This window comes from Acartia tonsa, chromosome 3 (genome assembly GCF_053477335.1).
Source record: "Acartia tonsa isolate MP-2025a chromosome 3, ASM5347733v1, whole genome shotgun sequence".
Taxonomy (NCBI): domain Eukaryota; kingdom Metazoa; phylum Arthropoda; class Copepoda; order Calanoida; family Acartiidae; genus Acartia; species Acartia tonsa.
Genome location: NC_137262.1, coordinates 33,258,541 through 33,286,451, shown reverse-complemented (window position 1 = coordinate 33,286,451; position 27,911 = coordinate 33,258,541). Strand labels below are relative to the sequence as shown.

Sequence of the window (27,911 nt, the reverse complement as noted above, 5' to 3'; positions counted from 1 at the left end):
TTTTATTATCGTTTTTTTTGCAAATGAATTGCCATAAAAAATGTCACGGCGTTAGGGCAAACAACTAAAATAAAAGAATAAAAAAGGCCTTTTTTATCAATTTATCATTAAGTTAGATGATACATATCGTGTGTAATGTGTATTAACATAAGAAAATTGGTACATATTAAGATTTTAAAATTAAATACTTAAACATTAAGATATTAAATTCGTTAAAAATATATGATTAGAGGTTCTTAATACTTTAATCCTTAAATTTAACTTCTCAAGCACTATTAAAATTATATAAACATTATTGAGGATCATTATTAAAAGAGAAGCTTTTTTACTGTTAGACTTTGTTCGTCAAGAATACAATCTAGAATATAAAAGCCAGGAGGGAGGGGAAATTAAGCTGTTTATTACACTAGTCCCCAGAGTTTTGTAATTACGTATTCTTATTCGTTGTCTTAACAACCTTTGGGTACTTTGTTGAATTTTGATTGGTTGGTTCATTAAGTTCAGTGTAATTCTGTGTATCATGATTGGGAATGTACATCAATTTATCGGCCATTGTCTTATCCCTTTAGATCCCTGATAAAATGCAATGCAACAGCAAGCTGCCAGTAATGAAACAGCTAATATCTCCATCTGCGATTACGGGATAATGCAGCCTTCAATGATGATAAACAAAATTACCCTTGAGAGTAAATTAATTTATTTAACTGTATGACAGACAATTATGTAAAATTGTTATAATTATGGAGTAGTAGTGCTACAGAAAAAAAAGATGCCAACACCCATAAAAGGGAAGCTCTTAAATAAGAAGGATGGACAAACAAACAATAACTCTTGTTGAGTGCACTTAACCTAATAAAATCCGAAAGTCAAATGAATAGGATAATTATTATATCACATAAAAAATCAACATGTTTTAAATGAAAGTACACGAACATTCTGGTAATGCTTATAGAGTTGCTACGCTTTTTTAAAAATCGTACCACACTACTAAGGGAATATCCATGCCAAGTTTTAAATTGATAGGACAATTTAACATCCCTAAATTGAAATTAAGAGATATCCGTTACGGCCGTGCGAATCATAATTACAGAGAAGCCTCGCTTTAAAGAATTTTATGCAATGCTATTACAGGATATATTGTGTAAAGGTTGCGAGAAATTTCTAGTAGATTCTATAGTAATTTTCATTTTTCTAACTTGGAATCAAGCCAATATTAAATTTGCAGGGCTGTAGAGAACAGAAAAAGTATTTTTAAAAGATTAACTTTAAGACTTTTATGATATTAATAAGAAAAATAATCCTATCTATAATGTTTATTGTCCGTTAAGATATCAATAAATCGATTGAATTCCGTTTAGGAAAGCTTCAAATAGGTCCTGAAGTGGTTTTAGCCTATTTTGTTTGTAAAATACGCATTGCTTTTAGGCTATTTTTTGACCACCCTCTCACTATCACTCGCACTGTCAATTATATGTTAGGTGTGAAGAACAAACGGACGGTCGTACAGACCTGGCCAAGTATTATAGTAGCTGCGTTACTTATTATTCATTTTTCACAGAGGGAATCTTCTAAAGAAAGCTTTTAGTTTCCTTTATCCTTCGCGCGAAAGGAAAGCATACTTTGAGGGAAAGGGGAAGCTGCGGCGAGTTGAATTTCCCCACCTATACTATACTAGCAGACACAGATATAAATATATTTAGACACAGAGTGAAGGCATGTAATTTCAAATAACTCTTTATCCTAGAACAGTGCTTACAAATTGTGATATTCTTTATATATTTTTAAGGTATTTTAATTATATTACTTTATAATTTAAATTTTAAAAATAAATTCAATAGTTAGAGAAAAGCTCTTTTGATTTTAGAATAAGACAATATTCTCATCCCATTTCAAAATTTGAGTGAAGATTCTTGTAGCAATAAGGTATACTGGTATAGTGATTATTTAAACTTCAGTTCGTGTATTTGAAACCTATTTTAAATCGTAATATATCAACGTATATATCAATAATGTAAAATAAAGTTATAGTACTGTTACTCTATAATTATCACTGTTTTTTGGTCCCTGTGTACGATTATAAAAATGTGTATTTCAAATTAAAGGGGGTGTGGGCGTTCCTTGCTCGACGAGGCACTTTAAGGATACCGCCTTTTTTTACAAAGTACACACACATAACCCTCCATATCAAGCCCATACGCAAATACGCCTGTCCCACGGTTTATATTACCAAATCTAACTTTCCTTTAATTCTTAGGTTTTCTGATGCCCGGGGAACTACTGACCAACGGCAACATGTCGACAGACCCAACTGAGCTTGTCTTTAAGAAAGACTCGGAGTTTGCCAAGCTTTATTCCGCCGCTAAAAAGAAATTGGGGACCTCGGTGAAAAAGTTGGTCCAGGGTAGCGCAGCGGAGAAAATTAAGATCCTAGGCGCGTTGTCTGATGGGGGTTTTGATGTGAAAGCCCATGGATCTATCAAGGATGAAGCCAAGGCGCTCGAGTTTAAAGAGATGGGCAATCAAAAGTTCAGGTAATTAATTTCTGCTGGATAAAAACCGGTTTTAAATAACCCAAAATATGTCTCACTACAGTTTCATTTCATTACAGTGTATAGGTACATTACTAGAGGGAATGAAGGATGACCGACCAGCTTTTTTTCTAAAATGGAGTTACTTTAAATTGGTTGGTTTGTCTAAGAAAGACAAACAAACATCTTTTAAATGAGAATTATCTAGCTTTCCTTCTCTCTACCTTTCTCTATTTCTATCTCATTGTCTCTCTCATGCGAACGTATTATTTTTATATACCTCAATCTCTATATCACGATAACATTTAATGTCGTCCGCTAAAATATTATTTCATTCATCCTTATAACATTATTAAGATAACAAATTAAAATAAATATATATTGTAATCAAATGAATATGTATCAAATAAATATATTATAACATCGTCATATTGTTTTCCACAATTTCCAAGTAAAAGGGATGGTTCATCTGAAGGGAAACTATTTTACCCCTTTTTAATTCAATTATTTTACAGTAACTAACGAGATCTTATTCTGGTGTATCTCTAAACAATGTTTAAGATTAAATGGTCAAACGTCCTTCATACAATCATTTCTTTGATTGCAGAACGTTTGTCCTAATTGTGTATGTTATTGAGTTACGCCAATAAATTAAGATCAAGTAATTCGCCCTACTAGCTGTAACTATTTATGTCGCAAACCTGACATAGCAGCAGTATGAACAAAGTCTAAAGTCTTTAGTTTTGACACGGTATTATGTAAAATTGGCGTAAATTTTGTAAAAAAATAGGTTTCTTTGCATGAGAAGAACTATCCCTTATCCCTGGTAATTTCCGTCTCTGTTTCATTATTTTTCATTAGTGGAAAAATTAATTTTCTCTTTTTCTCTTATTTCTTAAAAACATTTCATGAGAAACAACCAGTTATTACTTATATAAAACTTTAAATAGCGCAGCAGCTTCTCCATAATTATATGGATAGTTCGTCAGTCCTATAGTTTGTTCGCAATCTATTTGTTAAGTCCGGTATGAAATAGCTAGTTCTACGTAAAAAAAGCTCACGGATTGAAAACGCTATTTGAAGACAATATCTTCTATATTATTCACTAGCGGCTGCACTTCAGCCTTACACCACATTGTATAATTTTTTTTACTTTAAAAATAGTATTTAATATTTTTAATAAATACTTGTAAACTAAATTAAAAAAGAATCAAAACATTAGGAAAAAATATACATGTCTAACGTACAGAGCGTGAACAGCGTGCACGACGGACGGATTCACTAATGTCTAAACTGTTAGAAGCTTCGCTTCAATCTCCAATAACACAGAGCCTCTATATACAAGTTTTTTTTATGGTGAAACAAAACAAAACTGATTTCAATATTCACAGAATTAGGATAGGTTAAACAGGATTATTATTATAATCCCTTTATATTTTTGGGGGAAGGGAATGGAAAATACAAAAATACATTTCAATTGATAGGCATAATTCATTCAAGCAAATTATATACAAGAACATTATTATATGTGGGAGCATAGCTACTCTATAAGTTAGTCCATCCTGATACGCATGCACTTTATTTTATGTAAGACTTTTAAAAGCATATAAGCTAAAAAATAAGGTTACACTATTTTGGTGCAGTTCTAAAAGAAATGTATTAAATTAAAACAAAGAGCTCAAATGAAAGAGTATTTAATATAATATGGTTTCTAACTTACTTAACCACAAAAAAATACAGTTTGAGTTATCTACAAAGCTTTCCTGATAGAGATATTAACAAAACACCTAAGCCTGTTTATTAAAATTCCATAAAAAATTGATTGATGTTTTTTTAGATACTTAAAACCTTTCTAAATAAATGTTAAATACCTTAAATAAGCTCCAATATTGACAGACAGACAAACGAACATACATTCTTTTTAAAATTGTAAATCAAAGTCTTGTTTTGTCCGACTTTTACACTCTATTATAATTCCTCAATGGCAAGTGCAATTTGTTTTTTACTAAAGAAAATCTCTCCACAGCTGCTGGCCGTCAGGAATAAACTTATATTGAATAATAACATTTATTCCATTGAGTTGTATGGGTTTGCACATGATTCAAAGTTTTTACTTAAAAATTTCGGGAATTTTATTATTGGCTTCCAAATCATTAGTTTCTAAGGGGGTTAAGGTAAAATCGGAAAAATTTTTAAATTATACGAAGCTAGGTACATCATTTAAATTGTAGATATAATATTTAAATATGATTTACTATTCAACACAAAGAAATTGAAGGGATGGAAAGACTAAAGCTGGCAAAGTGTAGATAATTGAAATGATAATCTTCACTAGAAATTTCGGACAGTTATCTTTAATAGTCCAAATTACTGAATACAATGCAATATTCGCACAGAAAATTGTACAACTGGAAAAGTTTTTTTTGTTGTTGAGTTCCCCTATCTCTGAATTTGTGGGTGGCAATGACTGCCAGAGGATGCTGCCATTATGGAAGATTAGGCAAAGAACCATGGATAATAAAATTGCAATAGCAGCGCAGCTACATAATAATTGTTTTTTTCTTATTTGCTATTTTTGTCTGTTTCTATGTCTCTCTATATCTTTCTTCCCCCCCTCTCCATTCTCTCTCTCTATCTTTCTCTTTCTGCCTCTTTATTTCTTTCTTTTCATCTTACTTTCTATCCAAATTTTTTCTCTCTCTCTCTATCTCTCTCCTCTTTCTCTCCCCTATCTCTCTCTCTCTCTCCCTCTCTCTCTCTCTCATCTCAATCTGTTTCTCTCACCTTATGATAAACTTTATTATATCTATCTCACTCTCTTTCCCTTTCTTTGTTTTATTCCTACTGTTTTTTCTCTCGTAATGTCAGTAGCTCTCTCTTTTTTTTTTCTCTCTCATTCTCTTTAAATCTTATTAGAGCTTTAAATCAAGAAAACAGGACATTTATGGGGTAATTGTATTATTTTCTCTGCCTTTATGAGTTCTAGATTTCTCTTCGCCAATTCCGCAGAAAATTGCATAAATTAAAGCATAATTAAGTTTTGACAAGGAAAGGATTAATGAAAATCATCAATGGATATATTATTTTTCCCCTGTCATAATATTCATAATAGCATTGCCTAAAATAAAAGTACTTTAAAAAATACTAAAAGTAATACTAATTTCTTTTAGAAAGGTTGGCTGTGCTCAAATTCCGTAAAGGTGCGAGTTTTAAGGCTTGAAAACAGTAGTAGAACGATAAAATTTATGTTGACTTTAAAATTTTGATTGTTTATAGTTCTTTTCAATAAGGAATACACATATTTAGTGAATATTACCGTAATACTAATGTTTTTAAGCCTTAAAATTCACACCTAGCACAACCTACCTTCCCCATTATTTGATTGAGAAAATGCAATAGCAATTTCTAAAAATGTCTTTCCGTTGCATTTTCCAAACTACTTTTTAAAGGGTTATAAAACAATGGAAACATTGGAAATAGCGCTCGTTAAAAAGGTGGATCTTTATCTAAATTTGACAATATTTATTAACCCTACTTAAGGCAATAGTAGTTGCAAAACAAGAATGATGGCAATTATAGGCAGTGAAGCTAATAATTCTTTATTTTTAGGGAGAACAATTATGGAGAGGCATTCAAGTTTTATACCCAGGTAAAATATCATCACTTGCAAATTTCCATCTTTTATCTATTCATTTAAAAATCTAATATTTTAGGTATCTATCCAATTATTAAATTATCTTGAATTCGTCTGGAACGCTTTTTAAGGAAATGTGATTTTCTTGGATCCTATCAATATCGATATACTTTCCTTTTTTATTGTAAAGATTCCATTGATATAACCTTCTTAGTCTGTTGGTCTATCGGTTCACATGTATAGGAGACACAGAATTTTGTTGTAACTTAATCAGCTTCTTTTGTGTGTGTAGGCGCTCAAGCACTGTCCAGTAAACCTGGATAATCCTGCAGATCTATATATCTATCCATACATCTATCTATCTATCTGTCTATCCAGGCGCTACAGCACTGTCCAGTAAACCTGGATAATCCTGCAGATATATTTATCTATCAATCCATCTATCTACCTGTTTATCCAGGCGCTATAGCACTGTCCATTAAACCTGGATAACCTGCAGATCTATATATCTATCCATCCATCTATCTATCTATCCCTCTATCTATCTATCTAGACGTTACAGCACTGTCCAGTAAACCTGTAAAATCCAACATATCTATCTATCTATTTATCTAGGTACTCCAGCACTGTCTAGTAAACCTAAATAACCTTGCAGGTCTTGGCAACAAACTATATATCTATCTATCTATCTATCTAGGCCCTACAACACTGTCCTGTAAACCTGGATAATCCTGGAGATCCTGCCAACAAACAGTACAGCATCATCTGGGGTAACAGGTGGGATCTTTTAGTGCATACATTTTGTTCAGAAATACTTTTGATTCTTTACGTCCTTGAAAACTAACTCAAACCAGGAAAATTTTATTTGGTCTGTTCATTTGATTCAGTGTCCAAACGTTTCATCCACTAATTGTATTTCGCAGAACCCTGAATTCAAAAACCATTCGTTTCTAATCACATATAATACAGGGAAGTTGAATGGTTTCATAGAAATTAAGCATAATTAAGATGGAGGTCAATATATTATTGTTTTTGTAATTTCCTTGCAACTAAAAGCATAGTAAAGTAAAAGTAGAAGCTTTATAGGTAGGATCATTAGAAATACATAATAAAAATTCCAGGTGTTTTGAACTCGTTCATCATAACTTTTTCTTCTCAATTGTGGAAACTGCCATTCTTATACTAATAAATTATATTTTTCTGTTTAAATTGTTTTTCTTAAAACAAAAACATATATTTATTTTCTTTGAATGTTTAATTAAATTTCTGAGATGGTTTTTGTAACACATTTTGTTCACATAAAGAAGCATATTACATTTCTTATTTAACTCAACTCACAAATTCTTTTAACTTAATAAAAACTTTTTGTTCTTTTGATAAAATATACTTTTTTGCAGAATATATACTCTTGTTAACTTTTAAATTCATTCTATATTAGAAATTTTTATTTGCTTTTTCGTCTATCTATCTATCTATCTATCTATCTATCTATTATAGATCAGCAGCCCTGGATGGAGTGGGTCTGTACTCTGCCTGTATTCATAATATCTATCTATCTATTATAGATCAGCAGCCCTGGATGGAGTGGGCCTGTTACTCTGCCTGTATTCATAATATCTATCTATCTATTATAGATCAGCAGCTCTGGATGGAGTGGGTCTGTACTCTGCCTGTATTAATTTAATGATATCTATCTATCTATTATAGATCAGCAGCCCTGGAGGGAGTGGGCCTGTACTCTGCCTGTATTAATGATATCTATCATATCTATTATAGATCAGCAGCCCTGGATGGAGTGGGCCTGTACTCTGCCTGTATTCATAATATCTATCTATCTATTATAGATCAGCAGCCCTGGATGGAGTGGGCCTGTACTCTGCCTGTATTCATAATATCTATCTATTTATTATAGATCAGCAGCCCTGGATGGAGTGGGCCTGTACTCTGCCTGTATTCATGATATTGAAATGGCTTTGAAGGTAAAAAGACCTTATTTGTATGTGATATAATTTCACCCTTCCCTTTTCCTTTTTTCTGTCTCTCAAATTTTATTGTTGTTCATTAAGTCGATAATATGTTAGTCATGATTACTTTTTATAAAACCAGAAGATAAAAACATTTTTTCATTGTATTATTTAAATTTGATATATTAGTTTTTATTTTTCTGTAATACCATAAACCAATTATATATAAACATCTTGTGAAAGGCAAAATCAGACTGCTGTCTTCCCTTAGAATTTAAAGAAGTTTCTTAAAAGTTAAAATTACAAATTAAAATCGATTACAATCGCCTTGCAATCACTTTAACCTTACGTTAATTTATTCTCTTGCTTTAAATATTCACTAGCAGTTACGCCCTTAGCATCTAGGGGCTATAGAAATAGCTTAAAACCATCATAAGAATAAAATATAAAATTATAATAGCCTAATACTATCACAGGACCGACATAAAGTTTGCCTTAAGTACAGAACCCAATAGGTTTGTAATAAAGTGCTAAAAATGAATAAACCTAGTACATTTTTGCCAAACAGTTTAATTATTGTTTAGTATTTTTTTTTGCATTTGACATGTTTACTTTATTCTCATTTACGCACTAAGTTTTTCTTTTCATAATTGTATTTTAAACAGATTTAATTTATTGTAAATATTTTCAAAACAAAATCCATTACATTTTGTTTATCATGGTTCGTAATTGAATAAAAATAAATAGAAATCATACAAATGAAATAATGCGTTATCCCTCAAAGTGCCATGTGTGGTATAAATACACCCCCCTCCACTTTTAAATTTTTAAGAACAGTAGTTTAATACATTAGATTCTTTATGATATGTTTCATTGGGAATTGGGTCCCGCTAGGCTTGCGAAGGAAAAAAAGACCTCACCTTTTTTGTTTCAATTTCAAGAAAGGGAGGAGGTTTCAGACGCAACCCAATCTTTCCCACTTTTGAATTACTTTTGTAGGAACACGATTCCAGTGACGTCATATTTTTCTTTCCCGTAAAAGGGAAGGGGGGAAGAAAAAAAGAGATGGGAGAAAAGGGTTTTTTTCCCCATCTCTTTTGAAGAGATTTTCTTCCTCCCTTCTCTTTTTCGGGAAAGAAAAATATGACATCACTGGAATCGTGTTCCTACAAAAGTAATACAAAAGTGGGAAAGATTGGGTTGCGTCGAGGTTTCAGTGCTTTGAGAGAAATTACATAATTGGCATCCGAAGAACTATAAATAAATCTTTATTTCAGTTTGGGTACCCACGTGAATTCTGGTATAAGCTATACAAGCGCAAGGGCCACGCACACATCAAGATGAAACAGTACCTTCTTGCCAGGGAAGCCTTGGAGACCAGCCTCAAGAATGTCGGCAGGTCGGATATCAAGAAGGAAAAGGATAGAGATAATTATAGGATGAGGGTAAGAATTTTAGCTTAGTAGCGCAGCCACTCTATAACAAGCAAAATATATGTGTTTGTTCGCCAAAAGTGTTCATTGTTTTTAACGATATATTTGGTAAATAATCCAAAAGTAGTATTAAATACAGGTCACGGCAGTCGCGCGTCAGTCGGCTGTATTTCCAAGGGAAATCAACCGTTTAGAATTTTAAAATCAGCTGGAGGTCTAAACTAAAAAAAATTCAGATCATTCAAATGATTAAATTTGAAGATTAGTCGCGGCTGCCGAGCCTTGATTTGATAGTAACATAACAAAGCTGACAAACAAAGGCTTCGCTGTAAGACAGAGGTGGGTAAAGTCTCCCCCCCCCTCCTACCTTAATTTATAGTTTTATAAAAATTAGGGGATGGGAGAAAAATGTTTCAGGAGCCACCAGAGAAATACACACTCGCCTTATTACTTAAACTATGAATACAGGAACTTTGAATATTAAAAAATTGAATTATTGTTAAACACATTACAAGCCATGAACTTGATTGAAATGAACAAACAATTAAACTTTCTTTGAGTGTTGTTTTAGTATAAATACTCAGAGAGGTAGGGGACACTAAGCTGTTTATTACACAAGTACCTAAAGTGTTATAACAGCGTTTTCTTATTCTTATGGCTTAACAACTTTGGAGACTTTTCTTGAATTTTGATTGTTGGTGTACAAATGTTTCAATCCCTAATTTAATCTCCAGAAGGGGGTTATATTGTGTATCATCAATGGGGATGTACATCAAATAATCGGTCATTGTCTTATCCCTTTAGATCCCTGATAAATACTATACATGTAGTGGTAGATTTAGCAGAATTAATTTAACTTTTGTCCCTTGGGTACATTTCAAATAGGCTGGTGCGATTTATAAAATTATCAAATAAAAAGTTACTTGTTTCTATGATATTATATTTTTGTGTATTAATTTAAGCATTTTACTTTCAAAATTGGTTATTTGTAATAATAACAAAATATTCTTAATGCTTTCTATTACATTATGTACTTTTTATCATTCTTTTACTTGCTAAAATAACAGTTTCTTCTTAGGTGATAAAATAGATATTCTTTATATTTTGGTTATTGACTGTATCAATTTTTTACCTTTTGTCTGCGTTTTTCTTTGTTAAATTTAGTTTTAGATTTTAATTGTGCCAAATTAAGAAAATATTTTCTAAAAATACATTTGTCTAATTAGGTCCGTAAACAGATGACTATATTCAACGTGGCCAAGACCCTGTATAACCTGGAGGTTTATGAGAAGTTTGACAGTGTACTGGCTGATGGACAACCAGAAGATAGAGGTAAATAAATAGTTAGCGAAATAGAAAGACGAACGTACAGACATAGAATAAGAAATACTTATGTAAACAGTAGAAAAAAGGCGGGCTAAAATACAGACAGATAAATTAACTAATGGACAAAGATAGGAAACACACATATGGACAAACAAATAGATAGACAAACAGACAGACAGACAAATAGACAGAAAGACAAATTGACAGACAGACAAATAGACAGACAGACAGAAAAACAGACAGACAGACAAACAGACAAACAGTCAAACAGACAGACAGACAAACAAACAGACATACTAACAGACAAGTAGACAGACAAATAAACAGACAAACAGATAGACAAACAGACATACAAACAGACGGACAAAAATAAAGAAACAAACAAAATAGACAGATGGGCATTAAAAATAAAAGGATGTAGTCAAACAGGTAGGCATTTTGGCAGTATAAATTATTTTAAATCACAAATTTTTCTTGGATCATTAACATGAAAATTACTATTTCAGGATTGAGCTCAAAGTTGAAATATGAAGAAGATGGTAAGGACCACGGACAGATAGTAGCAGACAAAGAAATCTACCAGGAGGAAAACTTGGCGGCTATTGACCCCTATGTAGCGGTTGTGAACGTTTCTGGCGGCAGGGCGGGCGGCAAGATTTGTCCGTATTCACTGGAAAAGATGTTTAGCCCAGTTCCTTGCAGGTATTATCTTTAAAATAACCCTTTACCATTATGGCTTCGAAACCGATTAATATCAGGTGGACTAGAATTGGTTCTCAGCCATACAAAAATAATGTGTAGCATCAAACTACAGACAATTTTCTACGAATATTAAAATAAAGATTATAGAACTAATGCCAGTTTTATTACCACTTGCCTTCGGCGCTTCGGGACTCACAAAACTGGTTTTCATCTTATAATTTTTACATTTGACATCCGCGGAAAAATGTCTATAATAGAAATAACTATTCCTGCATATATGTACAAATTAACTATTCTAGAATTTAATTTTCAGTTATGTCTCAAAATAATGCAGTATCACATAACCAAATAAATACATTTTAACTTGGATTTTACACCAGATGTTCCTGTTCTTTAATGATATGAAACTTGCAGCGGGCAAAAAAATTATTCCCCCCTTTATCTCATTTCCCCTCCTACTAGATGAACGAACTATCCAATAACATAAAAAGGAAAATGAAAAAAAATATTTTTAATTTGATTATTTAGATTTGGTAGTGAGGAAATATTTGAGAATGAGAAGGCTAGAGACGAAGCTGCTGAATCTTATCACAAGGTAAATAAAAATCATTGATCCTTAGTTCAAAATAATTTTAGATACATTTAGTTGAGGTTAGGTTAGGTTTAATTAGATTAAGTAATTGCGAGTCCCAAGGAGTTATTTTCACACAGGGAAAAAGTCCCAAGTTGATCTTAAGATGTTAGATATCTTGAGTGAAACTATATTTTTTTACAGCTGCTGCTTAAAGTTATTTACTTTATTCTAAGGTTATCTTCGCCTTTTTAAAAGCGAAGCTTTTCTATAATTAGGGTCGGTCCGTACGTCCGTCCGTACGTCCGTCACGGATAGCTTTTTTCGTTGATTTAGACATGTTAGAATTGTCCTATCGATTTCAAATTTTGCATGGTGATTCCTTTAGTAGTTAGGTACGATTTAGAAAGCGTAGCAACTCTATAATCATTACTAAAATGTCCGTACGTCCATTTTAAACATGTTGATTTTTTTTACTTTTTTAAATAGATTTTTTCGTTAATTTAGGCATGTTAGAATTGTCTTATTGATTTCAAATTTTGCATGGTGATTCCTGTAGTAGTTAGGTACGATTTAGAAAGCGTAGCAACTCTATAATCATTACCAGAATGTCCGTACGTTCATTTTAAACATGTTGATTTTTTTTACATTTTTAACAACAAATTTGTGTGTGACCTAATCATCCGATTGGTCTGATTTTTGGTATACTGATTCTTGGGACAACAAAGTACAATATTATAAGCGAAGCAACTCTATAATCAAGTCCTAAAAATGTAAGTATGTCCATAATCATTATCCTGTATCAAGCAGTTTTTCAACAAATTTATTCAATTTTGCTTTGACTCTTTTACATTCGCATTCTGATTATTCAGTTCTGACATTATACAAGTGTTAATGTCCGTTTGTCCTACCGTTTCAGAGCTTCGCTTTTATGGATGTTGTCATCCTTGTTTTAATGTTATTATCCTGGTTTTATGTATGCAAATAAAATACTTATTTTTAGTATGAATGGAGTATTCTAAAGAACCTGACCACTCAGGGCCTGCAGGAGAAGGCCAGACTGGCCCTCAGGATGGTCACTCTTATTGACCCTAAGGATGTACCCGCTGTTGCTAAGATTATTAATTCACAGGTACACTAATAATATATACACTAAAACCATGAGCACCCAGGGCTTGCAGGAGAAGGCTAGGCTTGCACTTGCTGGTTCATTCTAAAGATGTTCCCATTAATGCTAAACTTATAAATTCACAGGTTTAGTTCTTTGTTGTGCCTATACAAAAGGGAATAAATTTAGGAACTTTTGTATAAAGTATCCATTTTAGAATTTTAGAATAATGGACTATTTTAAAATGACGTCAGGATGGTAACTCTCGTTGATCCCAAGTAAGTACCCCACTGTTGCTTATCAATTCACGGGTACAATAATAATTTGAAAAATAATTTGATAAGAAAAAAGCTTTTATTTATAGGACATTCACGCGATAAGGAATCCAAGTGATTTTCTAAATTACAATATTTTCGAGGCTTATTTAAAGCTAGGTTAAGTAAGGTAAGGGTTAGAAGAGGCCTCTTTTCTGGGTTAGACCTTCCCAAAGGGGCTATGAGGTTATGAATGCCCTTATAATTATCTCTCAAAAAGAGTTATGACACTAAAAATAAACTGACTTCACCTATGTCAAATTTGTTAAAATTTAATCATATAGTTAATGAGCTTTTTTTCATTATCAGGAAGTACCCGAAGACAGACTGAAAATGGCTGTTGAAACATTCAGACTTCCAGTTGATAATATCAGGTATACAAATGTAGAAGAAATATATATATAGACAGTTTTCCGCTTATTTTTATACGGAAATTAAAATGATTAGGATTCATCCTATGAATTTAATTAAGCTTTGATAGATAATTTATGGAAATTACAGCTTATACCAACAACGAAATTATTTTCGGGGGGGGGGGGGGAATAATAATACTAGAAAACTTAACTTGTCGGTTTAAAACCGTATTGTATTCAATGGATTCGAAGGCTGGGATATAACACGTCATATATATACATATATACTTGCATAATGATAAATGCATTCATTTTCATATTTTTTATATTCTCAGGAATTTTTCATATTCTACTTGGACAGAATATCATTACTCTAAGGATTAGGGACAAGGACAAGCATGGTTAAAAAATTAAGTATTAGAATCGCGTTATGTGGTAGATATAGAATGCTAGCATTAATGATTAGGTATAGAAACATAAAACAATTTTTAACAAAAAAAAACACAGTAAATAGAAAAAAAATATAATCAAGGATGACAACATCCATAAAAGCGAAGCTCCAGAAGGAAGGACAAACCTACCCACTTGTTATAGGAATAATGAAAAATTGGAAATCTATAGGACAATTCTATCATTTCTAAATAAACGTAAAGAGCTTATAGTTATGGACTTACGTACTGGTGGAATTTTCGACCGTAATTATACAAAAGATTCGCTTTTAAGAATATAGACACACAAAAAGATAAATTGCAGTGTAATATTTTCTTTCTATTTCCTCCGAAGTGTATCAATTTCATTCCATCAATAAGATTTCCAATAATAATCTTCATATACGCAGAAATTTATATTTTTATTACATTATTCCGCAAAGTTTTATAAGAACTTTGTGGACTTTTATTAAATTCTGATTGGATGGTTTATTTAGATGAGTGTCCAAATATTTCAACCAATAATTTTAAAATTCTAAACGGGTAATTTTGTATAACATCATTGGAGATGTGCAACAATTTATTCGCCATTGTCTTATCTCTTTATATCCCTGTTTAATAAAAAAAAAACACAAACGAATAATTAATTGAATTTAGTAGAAAGCAGCTTAATTTGTTTTAGTTGAAACGGTAACTTGCTGCAGGACACTTAAATTAGCAGCTAAAAACTTCAGCAGTTGAAGCTATACTCAAATAAAAGCTTTTTGATGATTTCAGCTATATTATTCTATCTTCATAAAAATATCCCAGGGATCTAAAGTGATAAGACAATGGCCCATAAATTGATGTACATCCCCAATTAGGATACATAAAATTACCCTTTCTTTAGATTTAATTAGTGGTTAAAAAGTTTGAACACTCAATTTGATAAACCAACAAATCAAAATTCACCAAAATCCCCAAAGAAAACGTCATTATAAAGCTTTGGGACTTGTGTGATAAACAGCCCATTGTCCCCTGAAAAAAACCTGAAAATTAATACTACTCTACAAGTTTGTTATTTTTGAAATATGATGCAAAAAACAGATTTTATAACAGTACCTATGAAAACAAAGAAGAGATAATCAAAAGATCTTATTAAATGCATTTACTAGAAATAATATTTAATTTTATCAAAAACACTCTTTAAAATTTATTCTGTTCAGTACATTAATTACATTTTCTCATCGATAATCAACCTCTATCAGACATATTTAGCAAACAAATTTAAGAGCTATTCTAGATATTTTAAGTAACATGAAGCGATTCTAAAGAAATATTAATTATAATATAATTTAGGAGATTGAAAATTTCCTGAAACTTGCGACTACGCCCTTAGAGACCTTAAGAACAATCTAGGAAAGATGGGTAGGAGGTGGGGGGATAAGTCGACCCAAACTTTCAATTTTAGACAGACAGACATGCTGTTACTTTTATTTAAGTCTACATATTATTCAATACTCCCTGGACCAATAAGATTAAAATAACACAAATTTCGAGACTTTGTAATTTTAATTTATTTAAGTGAGGAAGAGGAGTTGCTAGCCTCAGTGTTGGGTTACTACCTGTTGAAAAATCTTTGTATTTCTGGATATGTGACCTCACCTGCCGGTCAAACAGATGTATACCAGCTTCTTATCAGGGCTGTTCTAGTGGCGATGAGACATACCAGGTAAAATTATTCTACTCAGGGACAATGTACCAGGATTATAACAATCTAATTTCAAATGGAATTAATTTTCTCGTATTCATTCGAATCCGGTGGATAGGAACCGGTTCTCATCCATACGAAAAAACTATGTCTAGCATCGTATTATATCCAGTTTTCTACGAATATAGAAATGTACAATCATAAGATTAAAACTAGGTTTTTAGCCGGTGCCTTCGGCACCTCGGGGCTAAAAAAACTAGTTTTAATCTCGTAATTGTACTTTCTATATCCGCGGAAAGCCGTTTATAATACGATACGAGAAATAACTATTCTAAATCACACGGCCCCTAAAATTCTATTTAAAGGAAGCCTGCAAGAAATACCACGCTTTAACTGCTGAAAGACTGCCACAAGTAGACCAAATACCCCAAATTTGAAGCCTTCAGCTTCTATAACAAAAAAGTTCTAGGCATTTTAAAATGACATTTTATGTACAATGGAAATTTTGAAAGAATTGCAATGCTCATGTTGAAAACTTTAAAATTAAACTACGTGGCCTAGAAACAAAATTATAAGCTTATTTTTGTCATAAATTTAGGTTTCCAGTAACTAATTATATTTTTACAATAAAAATACCCATTTTTATAGTCAAAATCATTAAAAAAAATTAAGTTTTACTTGCATTGTACCGAATGTACTGTAGCCAATCAGAAGGCTGAATCAGCTTAACAACCAATCACAGCTAAGCTTGTATTAGTTTACCCCTTTGTTTCCGCTATGATTTTCGTTTAAAAATGCAATTAAAATCGATTTTTTTTCATAGATTTTGACTATGAAATGTGGTGTTTTTATTGTAAAAATGTAATCAGTTACAGGCAATCTAAGTTTCTGACAAAGATAAGGTTATAGTTTTATGTCTAGGCAACGAAATTTAATATTGTTTTTTCTTTTATGAGCATTGGAAATCTTTCAAAAATTCCATTGTACATAAAATGCTATTTTGAAATGCCTAGAACTTTTTTGTTATTGAAGCTGAAGGCTTTAAATTTGGGGTATTGGGTCTTCTTGTGGCAGTCTTTCAGCAGTTAAAGCGTGTTATTTCTTGCAGGCGTCCTTTAATATAAATGGAAAGGAAAATTTACTTTTAAGGATGATCTTTTTGTTTGCATATCTTTCTGTAACGTTATTTTCATAGTTAAGTAAATCTTTAGATTTTAAAATAAAAAGGGGATAAATTAAAAATCTTTTGGCCGATGTAACCCGAATAACGTTATATGTTATTAATGGGCAGTTGAAAAATGACGTAATTCAGTGTGTTTTGGCCAAAAGTTTTTAAATCCTCTAAAAAGAGCTTCTTGAGGATACAAATTTAAAGCCCATTTAAAATTTAGTCTTTTGGTATTTTTCATGCTACTATTTTAACATTTAAACTAAACTTAATATTCAGTGGTATCCAGTTGATAAATATGCCAGCTGACAAGAAAGGAATTCTTGAGGCAGAAATACAGACTGACTTCTGTGGTTATGGAATCTATCCTCAACTATTTAAATTAAAGAAATACGGTTCAGGTATTAGAGTAAAACAATAGAGGGGTTAAATAACTGTATGTCCCCCACCCCGAGGACACTGTGCCGACTTTTCTCACCTATTATTTTGATATTCCCCCCAAACCAAAATCGAGGTAGCTGTATGAGAGTGGTATTTCGGTGTCAGGAGAGTGGATCCACCCCAATTATGGCCAACCCTATATAATCAGCTTACTCAAAAGACCAAAAATTCTCACTTTACTGTTAAATTAACGCGCTTATAGGGCAAATTTTTTCAATCCCCATTTCTGCAACCCTCTGATTAAGAACATGCATTTTAATCCTGAGCTGGATCTTTAAATCATTTCAATTCTGCGCGGGGTGATTTAGCTCACCATTGAAATGATTTAAAAATCCAGCTCTGGAAAAAAGCGCAATTGCTTCCAATTTACCACTAGTCAGGAACCTATAAGATCCTGTTTTACCAAATTACGATTTTTATTATTTGTTTTAAAAATATCTATTTTATATTAGGAGAAAACAGCCATGTGATCCAATGGTTTAGCACTAAGAAAATGGTTTTCACATCATACAGGTAGGAATCCTACCCTTCCCTCCTAAAAAAAAACAAGGAAAATTACGTTAAATTGTAGCGAAGCTGTTTGAAAATATATTGCAAAACAACAAGACCAACTATCTATAATACAAAGTAGAGTGATGTCTATCCGTCTGTCTGTCTGTCCGTCTCTTAAGATCTCGGTAACCAATGAAACTATCGGATTCTTAGGGAGTATACCTTCTGGTCCTGTGGTGGTTTTAGGATATTTTCTTGGGGCGTGGGACAAACCCCCCCTCCCAAAAAAAAAATATCCCACATTTTTTTTAATGTGGTGGTTGCAGTACCAGAGGTACTTAATTTTTTCTTCTTTTTTAGTTAACTCTTGGGGCAAAGCCCCTAGAGTCTAGGGGCGAAGCCGCTAGTGTCGTATATATAGCAGTTAATGATAATGGTATAGGCTTATAAAAAATGTTATAGCTGATTTATATCAACGGAAAAAAGTTAATACATATAAGGCTAAAGTCTTATGTGAATGCATAAGAACACTAATATTTTTTTATACGCATATAAATATATATATATATATATGGTAGTACTACGTCAAACCCTAGATACGTCAAACAGTAGATGCGACAAACGCTAGACAGACAAACAGTAGACAGACAAACCCTAGACACGACATACGCTAAATACGACTAACGCTAGAATGCGACAAACACTATAATATGACAAACGCTAGATTTTTTCTAAAGGCGACAAACAATAGATACGACAAACGCTAGAATTAATCCTTTTAAAAAAGTAAAAGGATGTTTGTTTGTCTATACCGAAGGATCTCGCTAAATGCTGAACCAATCGGATTCTCCTTAACAGGGTAGCTTCTCATAGGTCTTGGGAAGGATTATAACTATTTTGGGGGAGGGTACCACCACCCTCCTTAGATATTTTGCCTCTAGAAGAAAATACCCCCCCCCCCAAAAAAAAAGTAATATTTTAAAATATACTAAAATAAAAAATGAGGTTAATGGGGGGTCAAAAGTTTTATAAGAAAGTTTTCTTATTCGTTGGCAAAGCAACTTTTGGCACTTTAATGAATTTAATTGGTTGGTTTAATAAGTTGAGTGTTCAAACGTTTTAACAACTAATTTTATGCTATAAGGGATGTACATTTTCGGCCATTATCTTATCCCTTTAGATCCCTGCATTGATAGTAATATAAATTTAGTATTTATGAACGAAAAAATCTTAGAATATTTTTTAAGTTTAAATTCTAGCGTATGTCGCTTCTAGTGTTTGTCGCACTTTAAAAATTCTACTGTTTGTCGCGAAATTGAAAATTCTACTGTTTGTCGTAGTCTAGTGTTTGGCGCATCTATTGTTTGTCTGTCTAGCCTTTGACGCATCTACTGTTGGTCTGTCTAGCGTTTGTCGCATCTACTGTTTGGACGTATCTAGTGTTTGACGTAGTACCATATATATATATTATTTAAGCAACAGATTAAGTTAAACTTAAATTTCTTTAGAATGTAATTAATCTAAAATATAAGATGAATTTATAATATTAAAATTGTTTTATAATTTATTCTATGAAAAATAAGGACTATTACGTCTTATAAAAGCAAAAAAACAAAAAAATGATTCCTGTTAATTTTGCGTTTTAGATAATTTGAAATAAATCAAGAGTGCAATTTGATGAAGCTTTTTACAGTGCCTATACTGGCCTACCCTTTGCCAATTATACTTTTTAGAATATACTAACCTGCCTAAAATTAGTCTTTGCATTGGCCTATCATTGGTCATTTGTATTGTAAGACGTAATTTTTTATATACACTTTAAACAGCTTCAAACTTGATATATGGCTCTTTAATTTTTTAAAAACAGACAAACAAAAGTTTAATTTACAAGATTAAATTGCAATTTGTAAATGAAGAAAAAGTTTTAACATATTGTGGGTTTTATAAAATTCTAATATTACAAAATGGTGTGGTTAAATAATATATTTTACAAAATTCTCATTTTGAATTCTCAGTTTTTTAGGGATCAGCAGCCGCGCACAAGTCACATTGTCATTAAATAACTTTACAAGTATACTCTTTCCTAATATGGTAATCCGTCCCTCTAGTTCAAGCACCCAAACGGCTAATTTTGCGGCTAATGTTCGGCCGTCGTGCCCTCCTTCTAACCCATAATTAATTTCTTTGAAATTTATTATTCAAGACTGAAAGGCGCATGGAATATTTCTTTTTTTTCTTTTGTTGTTCATTATCTATTCAAAATATATAGTAAGAAATTTTAAAACCATTGTTTAAAACTGATAAAAACTTACACTTTTTATTTGAATTTGATATTTCTTTTAATTGTGTAATTTTGATTTTAGCAAAGCTTTTGTTTAGTACTTTTATATTGTCTCGGATACCTTTGAGGACGGGATACACCATGAGACCTTAGTTGAGTGTATCTCTAAACCAAATCTTGCTTAATTATGTTTATGGTTATATGTCCTTCAGATAAACATTAAACAACCCTTTGATTGTACGACCTTTGTCTGAAATGTCCTAACTGTGCATGGATATAAGTTGCGCCTGTTTTGGGCCAATGAATTCCCCCTAATATAACTATCTAAATGCACCTGACATACCAATATTATGAATCATTTTTAAGGTCTTTAGTTATGACGCGGTGTTAGGCCAAGATTCGAACCTATTACCTTCCCGGATGCGCTACCTGTTTAATTCTAATTTCATGTTTATTCTAATTGTTTAGAAAGATAGAAAAGGACAGTCCAGTGTTTTTATTTACTGATGACAAGAAATTATCAGAAGCAAAGGCAAAGCCAAGCGATCTTATCACATTTAGGTAAGCTAATCGTTTTATAATTCTAGCAGCCAGCAAAGCAATAGTTTTCTAACAATCATATTTAATAAATTATTACATTTTTTTTGTCCTCCTTGTTAGGTTCTAGATTTTTTCTGATTGTTTTTGCCCCCTCCCTCAAGAGTACTTTTCTATAAAACTTTTTACTAGAATTGGGGTCCATTGCTCGGAGATAACTACCCATGACCTTAAATTAAAACAATATCTTTTTTAGAGATATTTTGGTACAAATAGACCGACCGACATAATACCTCTTTATTATATAGAGTACTAGCGGCTACGACCCTAGAGGCACTTGAGGAGAGAGAAGTCGAATTTGAATTTTAGATTTTAAAAGAAAAAGTTAAAAAAATATTTTAAGGGGGGGTGCCTCCCCCACATCATTTTTGATTTTAGTTAAAAAATTTTAAATAATTTTTTGGGGGAAGGGTATTTTTCATTGGGGGAGGGGGGTTTGGGGTGTCCCACCCCCTAAAAAAATAGTTATAAACCTTCCCGGGATTATGAGAAGCTACCCTGTTAAGGAGAACCCGATCGGTTCAGCGGTTAGCGAGATCCTTCGGTACACACAGATACACAGACAGACAAACAGACAAACATCCTGTTACTTTAGTATAAGGATAAATGTTTTAATCATACAACCATAAATATTCCATCCATAAATCTATCTATCCATCTAGATGTGGCAATGACCTCTGCCAGAATTCCTTCCCTCTGAAGGAGAACACTAAGGAGAAGGTGATTACGTGCCCACTGGACGAGTGCGGACTCAAGACCAACATCTGGGACAGGCTCAGGCAGATTCAGAAACTCAAGAAAGACTTTGTCAGTGGAAAGTAAGTTATTCAGTTACCGAATTCAAAACAATATTCTGAAAGGTGTAAGGTACCTTCCCTAAAAGTGTATATCGAGCATTGAAAAACCCTCATTCCTTATTTTTAAAAAAATTGAAAAAAGAGGAGATTCTTCATTATGCTAACCCTCTAGGGCCTATACCTGTAGTGCTCTCAATCTTTGGGGCTAAAACACAGAAACCAATATAACCTAACCTATGAACACAGTAATAGTGTCTGACTGATTATGACGTAACAAAAAAAAATTAGCCACTGAGAGGCCGTTATTGACCAATGGTAAAATCTATAGTGGCCTCTCATTGGCAAATTTTTTTGTTACGTCATAATCAGTCAGACACTATTACTGTGTTCCCTAACCTATCAAGCAATGAAAAACCCTCATACCCTATATTTCAAATAAATTGAAAAAATAGGGGATTTTGTTGCTATACTAACCCTCCAGTGTCAAAAACTGTGTTGCTCTAAACCTTTGGGGCTAAAACCCAGTACCTACCCAATATAACCTAACCTAACCTAACCTGATCTAAATAAAAAACAAAAAAACCTAGTTTTTTTTATAGGATTTGGCCTAATTATTTTTATTTTCAGGGAGCAACTAGACAAAGGTGATGTTTCGCTGGCAAAGGATATTTTCAAAGATGTCATCGAAGAATGGGATAGAATGATTCTTAGGTAGGGTTTAAACAAATATATGTACTTTCCACTAATTTCATATTAATTTTAGCCGCAGTGTGCTCGATAGGCTCCGAAAATAGTCAGCTTCAAAGATTCCATAGCAAGGACATTATTTTAAAAAGCATTTCTCTTTAATGAACACAGTAATAGTGTCTGACTGATTATGACGTAACAAAAAAATTAGCCAATGAGCCGCCACTATAAATTTTACCATTGGTCAATAACGGCCTCTCATTGGCTAATTTTTTTTTGTTACGTCATAATTAGTCAGACACTATTACTGTGTTCCTCTTTAATTAGAAAATATAATTGTTTTCTATTAAAAAGAACACCATTTTATTTTCAAAGAAAATGTTTTCTTTTGATTAAGTGTAGGGTTGTATAAAGTTGTTTGTTTGATATTAAATCCCCTGTCTTCCAGTTTTATATCTAGGGATTTAACATTAACACACTTTGTTTTAAAATAATTGTTACTACGTACCTATTGTTTAGTTTTCATCACAAATAAAACGTGATCTTTATTGTTGTTAAAGATACACGTAGTATTTTTTTTTATAGATTTGGGAATAGATTAAATAAAAGTTATTTCTTTCATCGTATTATAAACCGCTTTTCGCGGATATAGAATGTACAATTATTAGATTAAAACCATTTTTTTAGCTCCGAGGTGCCGAAGGCACGGGCTAAAAAAAATGGTTTTAATCTTATGATTGTACATTTCTATATTCGTAAAAAGCTGGATATAATACGATGCTAGACATAGTTTTGTCGTATTGAAGAGAACCGGTCCTATCCACCGGATTCAAATGAATACGAGAAAAAAGTATTATTTCACTAGATATAAATTTTGACTATGGTAACAGGGGAATTTTAGGGTAAGAAAGTTTGAAAAGTCAATCGTTCTAATAATGTTCTAATAGTTCTAAATATGTTTTGCCTCTTTGCTTGTAAGGGGGTTGGCAAAAACCTGCGTTCGCCTGTACTAGAAATGGATATAGAATATGTAAATACAGGGTGTTTTTTTTTTAATAAGTTAAAAGTATTGCTTAATTTAACCCACTTGCCATTGACAGAAATTAATAATCTATATCTTAATTTCTTAATTGATGTGGGACATTTTGTATGAGAAAAAAATATTTGGCGATTTTCAACAAATTCTGCCTTAAAAACCGGTTTTTCCAAAGTACCTATTTTTGGAAGATTTTTCAATCATGACTAATTTAAAGAGTGTGCAAAAATGGGTACATTTTTTAAAATCAAATTGCGCGGCTTGTGTTAATAGTAGAAAAATGTTATGCATATCGTTAGAATCGTCATAAACTCTAGTTTTTAGGTTTTTAAGAACTATTCCTGTGCTACGTATAGTTTAAGATCGCTACGTGGTAAAATGTTCCAACTTACTTCAAATTTTTAACATTTCTCACATTTTCCAATGTAGCTTCTATACTAAAAATAGCATGAATATAATACATATGTTTCCAAAAACTAGAGTTTATGACAATTCTAACGGTATGCATAACATTTTTCTACTATTAACACAAGCCGCGCAATTTGATTTTTAAAAATGTACCCATTTTTGCACACTCTTTAAATTAGTCATGATCCAAAAATCTTCCAAAAATAGGTACTTTGGAAAAACCGGTTTTTAAGGCAGAATTTGTTGAAAATCGCCAAATATTTTTTTCTCATACAAAATGTCCCACATCAATTAAGAAATTAAGATATAGATTATTAATTTCTGTCAATGGCAAGTGGGTTAAATTAAGCAATACTTTTAACTCCATAAAAAAAACACCCTGTATATTGACATAGGGTAAAATATGTCGCCAATTTTGGTCGCTAATATGAGCCTAATTTTTGGTCAGTTCTTTCATCCAGTAACATTATTTTTGTCAGCTGGAATTTTCACTTTATTGGACTTTGCAGTACATGAAAATCTGTTGCAACATCCAAGTAATTATATATTGATTGTACTAGACTATATATTGCAATAATGTTTATTATACTTAGGCCCTACAGAGAGCTGATGAGTGTTGAAGATGCATATGTCAAGACATTGATCTGCGAAAGAGGAGACAGGTAACTAAAGATCATAATTAAAAACACCTTGCCTTAATATTTTAAGTTAACTAGTGGGGAATGCTCTATTAGTCCTAAAGGGATAGCATACAGGTAAACGAAAACTCCTAAATTTCAGTTTTAGGAAGGTGAGAAAGACATTTTTTGGGGGGAGGGAGGGATGAAGCTGTTTAAATAGCCTAAAAAATGCCGTAACAAAATAAGACAAAGCCTATATTGTCCTGTTGTGACGTCATAAATTTCGAAAAAGGGAAAGGATAACCCCATTTCTCGAACACAGTAATAGTGTCTGACTGATTATGACGTAACAAAAAAAATTAGCCAATGAGAGGCCGTTATTGACCAATGGTAAAATTTATAGTGGCCTCTCATTGGCTAATTTTTTTTGTTACGTCATAATCAGTCAGACACTATTACTGTGTTCCCATTTCTCCCATCTCCTATGAAGAGATTTTCTTCACCCTTCCTTAATTCTATCCCAAAATGTATGACGTCACAACAGGAAAATGTGAGCTTTGTCTAAAATACAAATGACCAATAATAACCTGATACACAGACTAAATTACCAATGCCAATATACATTTTAATTGAACAATGGTAGGCAAGTATGACGTCATTTTATGTAGACACTATTTAAAGCTTCGGAGGGGGGTTTTACCTTACCCTGTGGTGGGCCTGCGACACCATTAACATCAGAATTTTGTTTAGTACAATTTCCTTAGGAATCTTAAGGGATAAGTCAATTGCTAATAAATTGATTACCACCCCCCCCCCTTACTACTTTCCAATAATGATAAACAAAATTACTCCATTAATTGTAACAAGATTTTGGGAACAGTATAATTCATAGTCCAATGTCTCCTCCCTTGATTAGCAATTGGATAGAATATTACCTGGTTTAGTAATGTTAAGGATTTGTTTTTGATACAACGACATTTGTTTCTGTATATTTTCTTTAAAAAAGTACATTTCTAAAATATGAAGCCTGATAGAAACTTTCTAAGAGATAAAAGAAATATGGTAACACACTCTTAGACTTTTTTCAAAAAGCAATGCTTAAATAAAATAAAATGTAATTTTACATCAATTTTCTTTTATTTTATGTTTCAATCATTAAAATAAAATTAAAGGAATAGTGAGAGTAAGAATGTTATTTTTATTTCCATTTGTATATCCCCCTTTTCCCACATAATTTATTTTTAACAAGAACGTTTTTTTCAGTAAGGCTTTGAAACCGATTATTATCCGCTGGATTAGAACCGGTTCTCAGCCATAATGAAAAATCATGTATAGCATCGTATTACAGACAATTTTCCTTGAAAATTAAAATAAAAATCATAAATCTAATACCAGTTTTGTTAACCCGGACCTTCGGCACCTCGGGGCTAACAAGTCTGGTTTTTATCTCATAATTTTTAATTTAAAAACCGCGGAAAGCTGTCTATAATACGATAAATTATTATCATTACAGGGAGCGACTGTTAGTTGAAGGAAATCAGATGGGCAAGATTGCCAACACAAAGAAACCAGTGAATGTCATGGAACCGAACCCTGAAGAAACCGAGGAGAAAACTATCAGCAAAATGATTGAAATCAAAAAGTAGTTAGTTGATGTAATTATAATGCTTTTGATATAATGTCCTTAAATAAAATTATTTTTTAATTTTTTTATAAAATAAAAATTGTACAATCTTAGATGTAAATCAATTCTAAATGTTTTAATTCATTAAATTTAATAAAAATTAATGTTAATCAATGAGGTATTTTTCAGGGCCGCAGATTTATGTGGTATCTGTAAGCCGTGCGGCTGCAGTAGCTGCGTACGGACTTTCTGGTAACAATTATTGAGTTTCTAAGCTTTGTAAATGGTACCTTACTATTATAGGAATCATCATAAAAAGTTTAAAATCGGTAGGACAATTCTAAAATGCCTAAAGGTATAGTTGCATTAAGTGCATTTAAGAAAAGTTATTTTAAGCATACGTTACAATTACAAATTTACTTAGAAGGGTTGTGGTACCCTTCCCCCAAAAAGTTATATACTTTCCATGAACCTATGAGAAGATTCCCTGTAAAGAAAAACCATTTCGGTCCAGCGTTTAGATCCTGATACTTTAATTCACTAATTCGGTGTACCTCTACGGTACACCTGCAAAAATTATGACTGCTGAGATATCTCTCGTCACGTCGCTATCCGCAACTGTACGCCCCCCGGCGCAAAGATAGTATCAATTTCCGACGGAGACTGATATTCTTTCCGGGGCTAAAGACGTAATTATGCTAACCTTAGGAAAAGATTAGGCATCATGTCTTTAAATGCCTTGAAGAAATATATATACTCAGTTTAACTAAAAAAGGTGGTGGTGTAATATTTAAAATTTAAATATTTTCATTTTTCATGTGACATTTTAATGAGAAAAAAAAATTCGTAGGTAATTTTTTTTCAAAATTGTTTTACAACTTTTTTTCAGAATAAAGAAATCTTTTATACGATAATTTAGAATCACCTCGCGGAAAAATGTAAAACTAAATATAAAATATTTTACGCTGATATGAAGAAAATGAGTTCGAAGGAGATAATAAAAAAAAGAGCAAGACGGAAAGATTTACACAGAAATAAAAAAATAAAAAAGAGGGAGTAAAACAAATTAAAAAAAGAAGAAAAAAAAGCATATAAGTTTATATTTATCTATTATTCAAAGTAGTAAATGCATAATATATATTAAGAAAGAAAGTAACTCAATCTTAAGTCTTATTTCTACCTTGCTCCTATCACATCTTCCTCTATGGAACCTCTCTTCCCCTTTTTACATCTCCCTTTTTATAGAACCCCAATTTCTCCTACTTCAGTGGTATGATAACATTTCCATAGTCTACAATTACAGTATAATCACAATGTATAGTAGCTCCGAGACAGGTAATAATCGTATTGTAACACTCTGTATTCTAACATTCATGAACTAGACTCATATACCTGCCTATAAGCACTAGATTGGCCTAGAACCACCTGAATTATGGTGTCCCAAAAATTACATAAAAAATAAACAAAATCATAAAGTAAAATAAACTTGTTTTGAAATATATGTAAAAAAAAACATTTTCAGTATGGTTTAAAAATATATATAGAAATAGAAAATGGTACATAAATATTTAAATATTTTTGGGACAAACTCTAAGCCCTAGGTATATAGAATCAAATAGAACAGAGACAAATATTTTGAAAAACACTTGAAACTAAAGAAAGAATAAAAAAATTTTGATCTTAAGCTATCATAAATATTATTATATATT

General features: G+C 32.0%; 1 protein-coding gene across 2 annotated transcripts; it reads left to right on the top strand.

The window, feature by feature from the left end:
- Positions 1-1,645: 1,645 nt before the first annotated feature.
- LOC145313930 (uncharacterized) lies at positions 1,646-26,366 on the top strand. 2 transcript variants are annotated; one of them, XM_080153588.1, is made up of 19 exons: positions 1,646-1,786; positions 2,255-2,531; positions 6,138-6,177; positions 6,860-6,939; positions 8,075-8,141; positions 9,404-9,571; positions 10,786-10,891; positions 11,392-11,587; positions 12,116-12,182; positions 13,162-13,290; positions 13,890-13,954; positions 15,926-16,072; positions 17,499-17,620; positions 18,113-18,173; positions 20,902-20,994; positions 21,693-21,848; positions 22,455-22,538; positions 24,552-24,620; positions 26,092-26,366. In XM_080153588.1, the coding sequence occupies exons 2-19, from the start codon at positions 2,263-2,265 to the stop codon at positions 26,222-26,224; spliced, it is 2,052 nt and encodes a 683-aa protein (XP_080009714.1). In that variant the 5' UTR covers positions 1,646-1,786; positions 2,255-2,262; the 3' UTR covers positions 26,225-26,366. The 2 variants fall into 2 exon arrangements, with proteins under 2 accessions (XP_080009714.1, XP_080009715.1); XM_080153589.1 differs by having other exon boundaries at positions 1,724-1,923.
- The last annotated feature ends 1,545 nt before the right edge of the window (positions 26,367-27,911 follow it).

What these genes read in the sequence shown, in the direction of transcription:
- LOC145313930 (XM_080153588.1), top strand. Translation starts at nt 2,263, where the DNA reads ATGCCCGGGGAACTACTGACCAACGGCAACATGTCGACAGACCCAACT. An exon ending in ATATTGAAATGGCTTTGAAG is followed by an intron (nt 8,142 to 9,403) that starts GTAAAAAGACCT and finishes TCTTTATTTCAG; the next exon opens with TTTGGGTACCCACGTGAATT. An exon ending in AGCGATCTTATCACATTTAG is followed by an intron (nt 20,995 to 21,692) that starts GTAAGCTAATCG and finishes CTATCCATCTAG; the next exon opens with ATGTGGCAATGACCTCTGCC.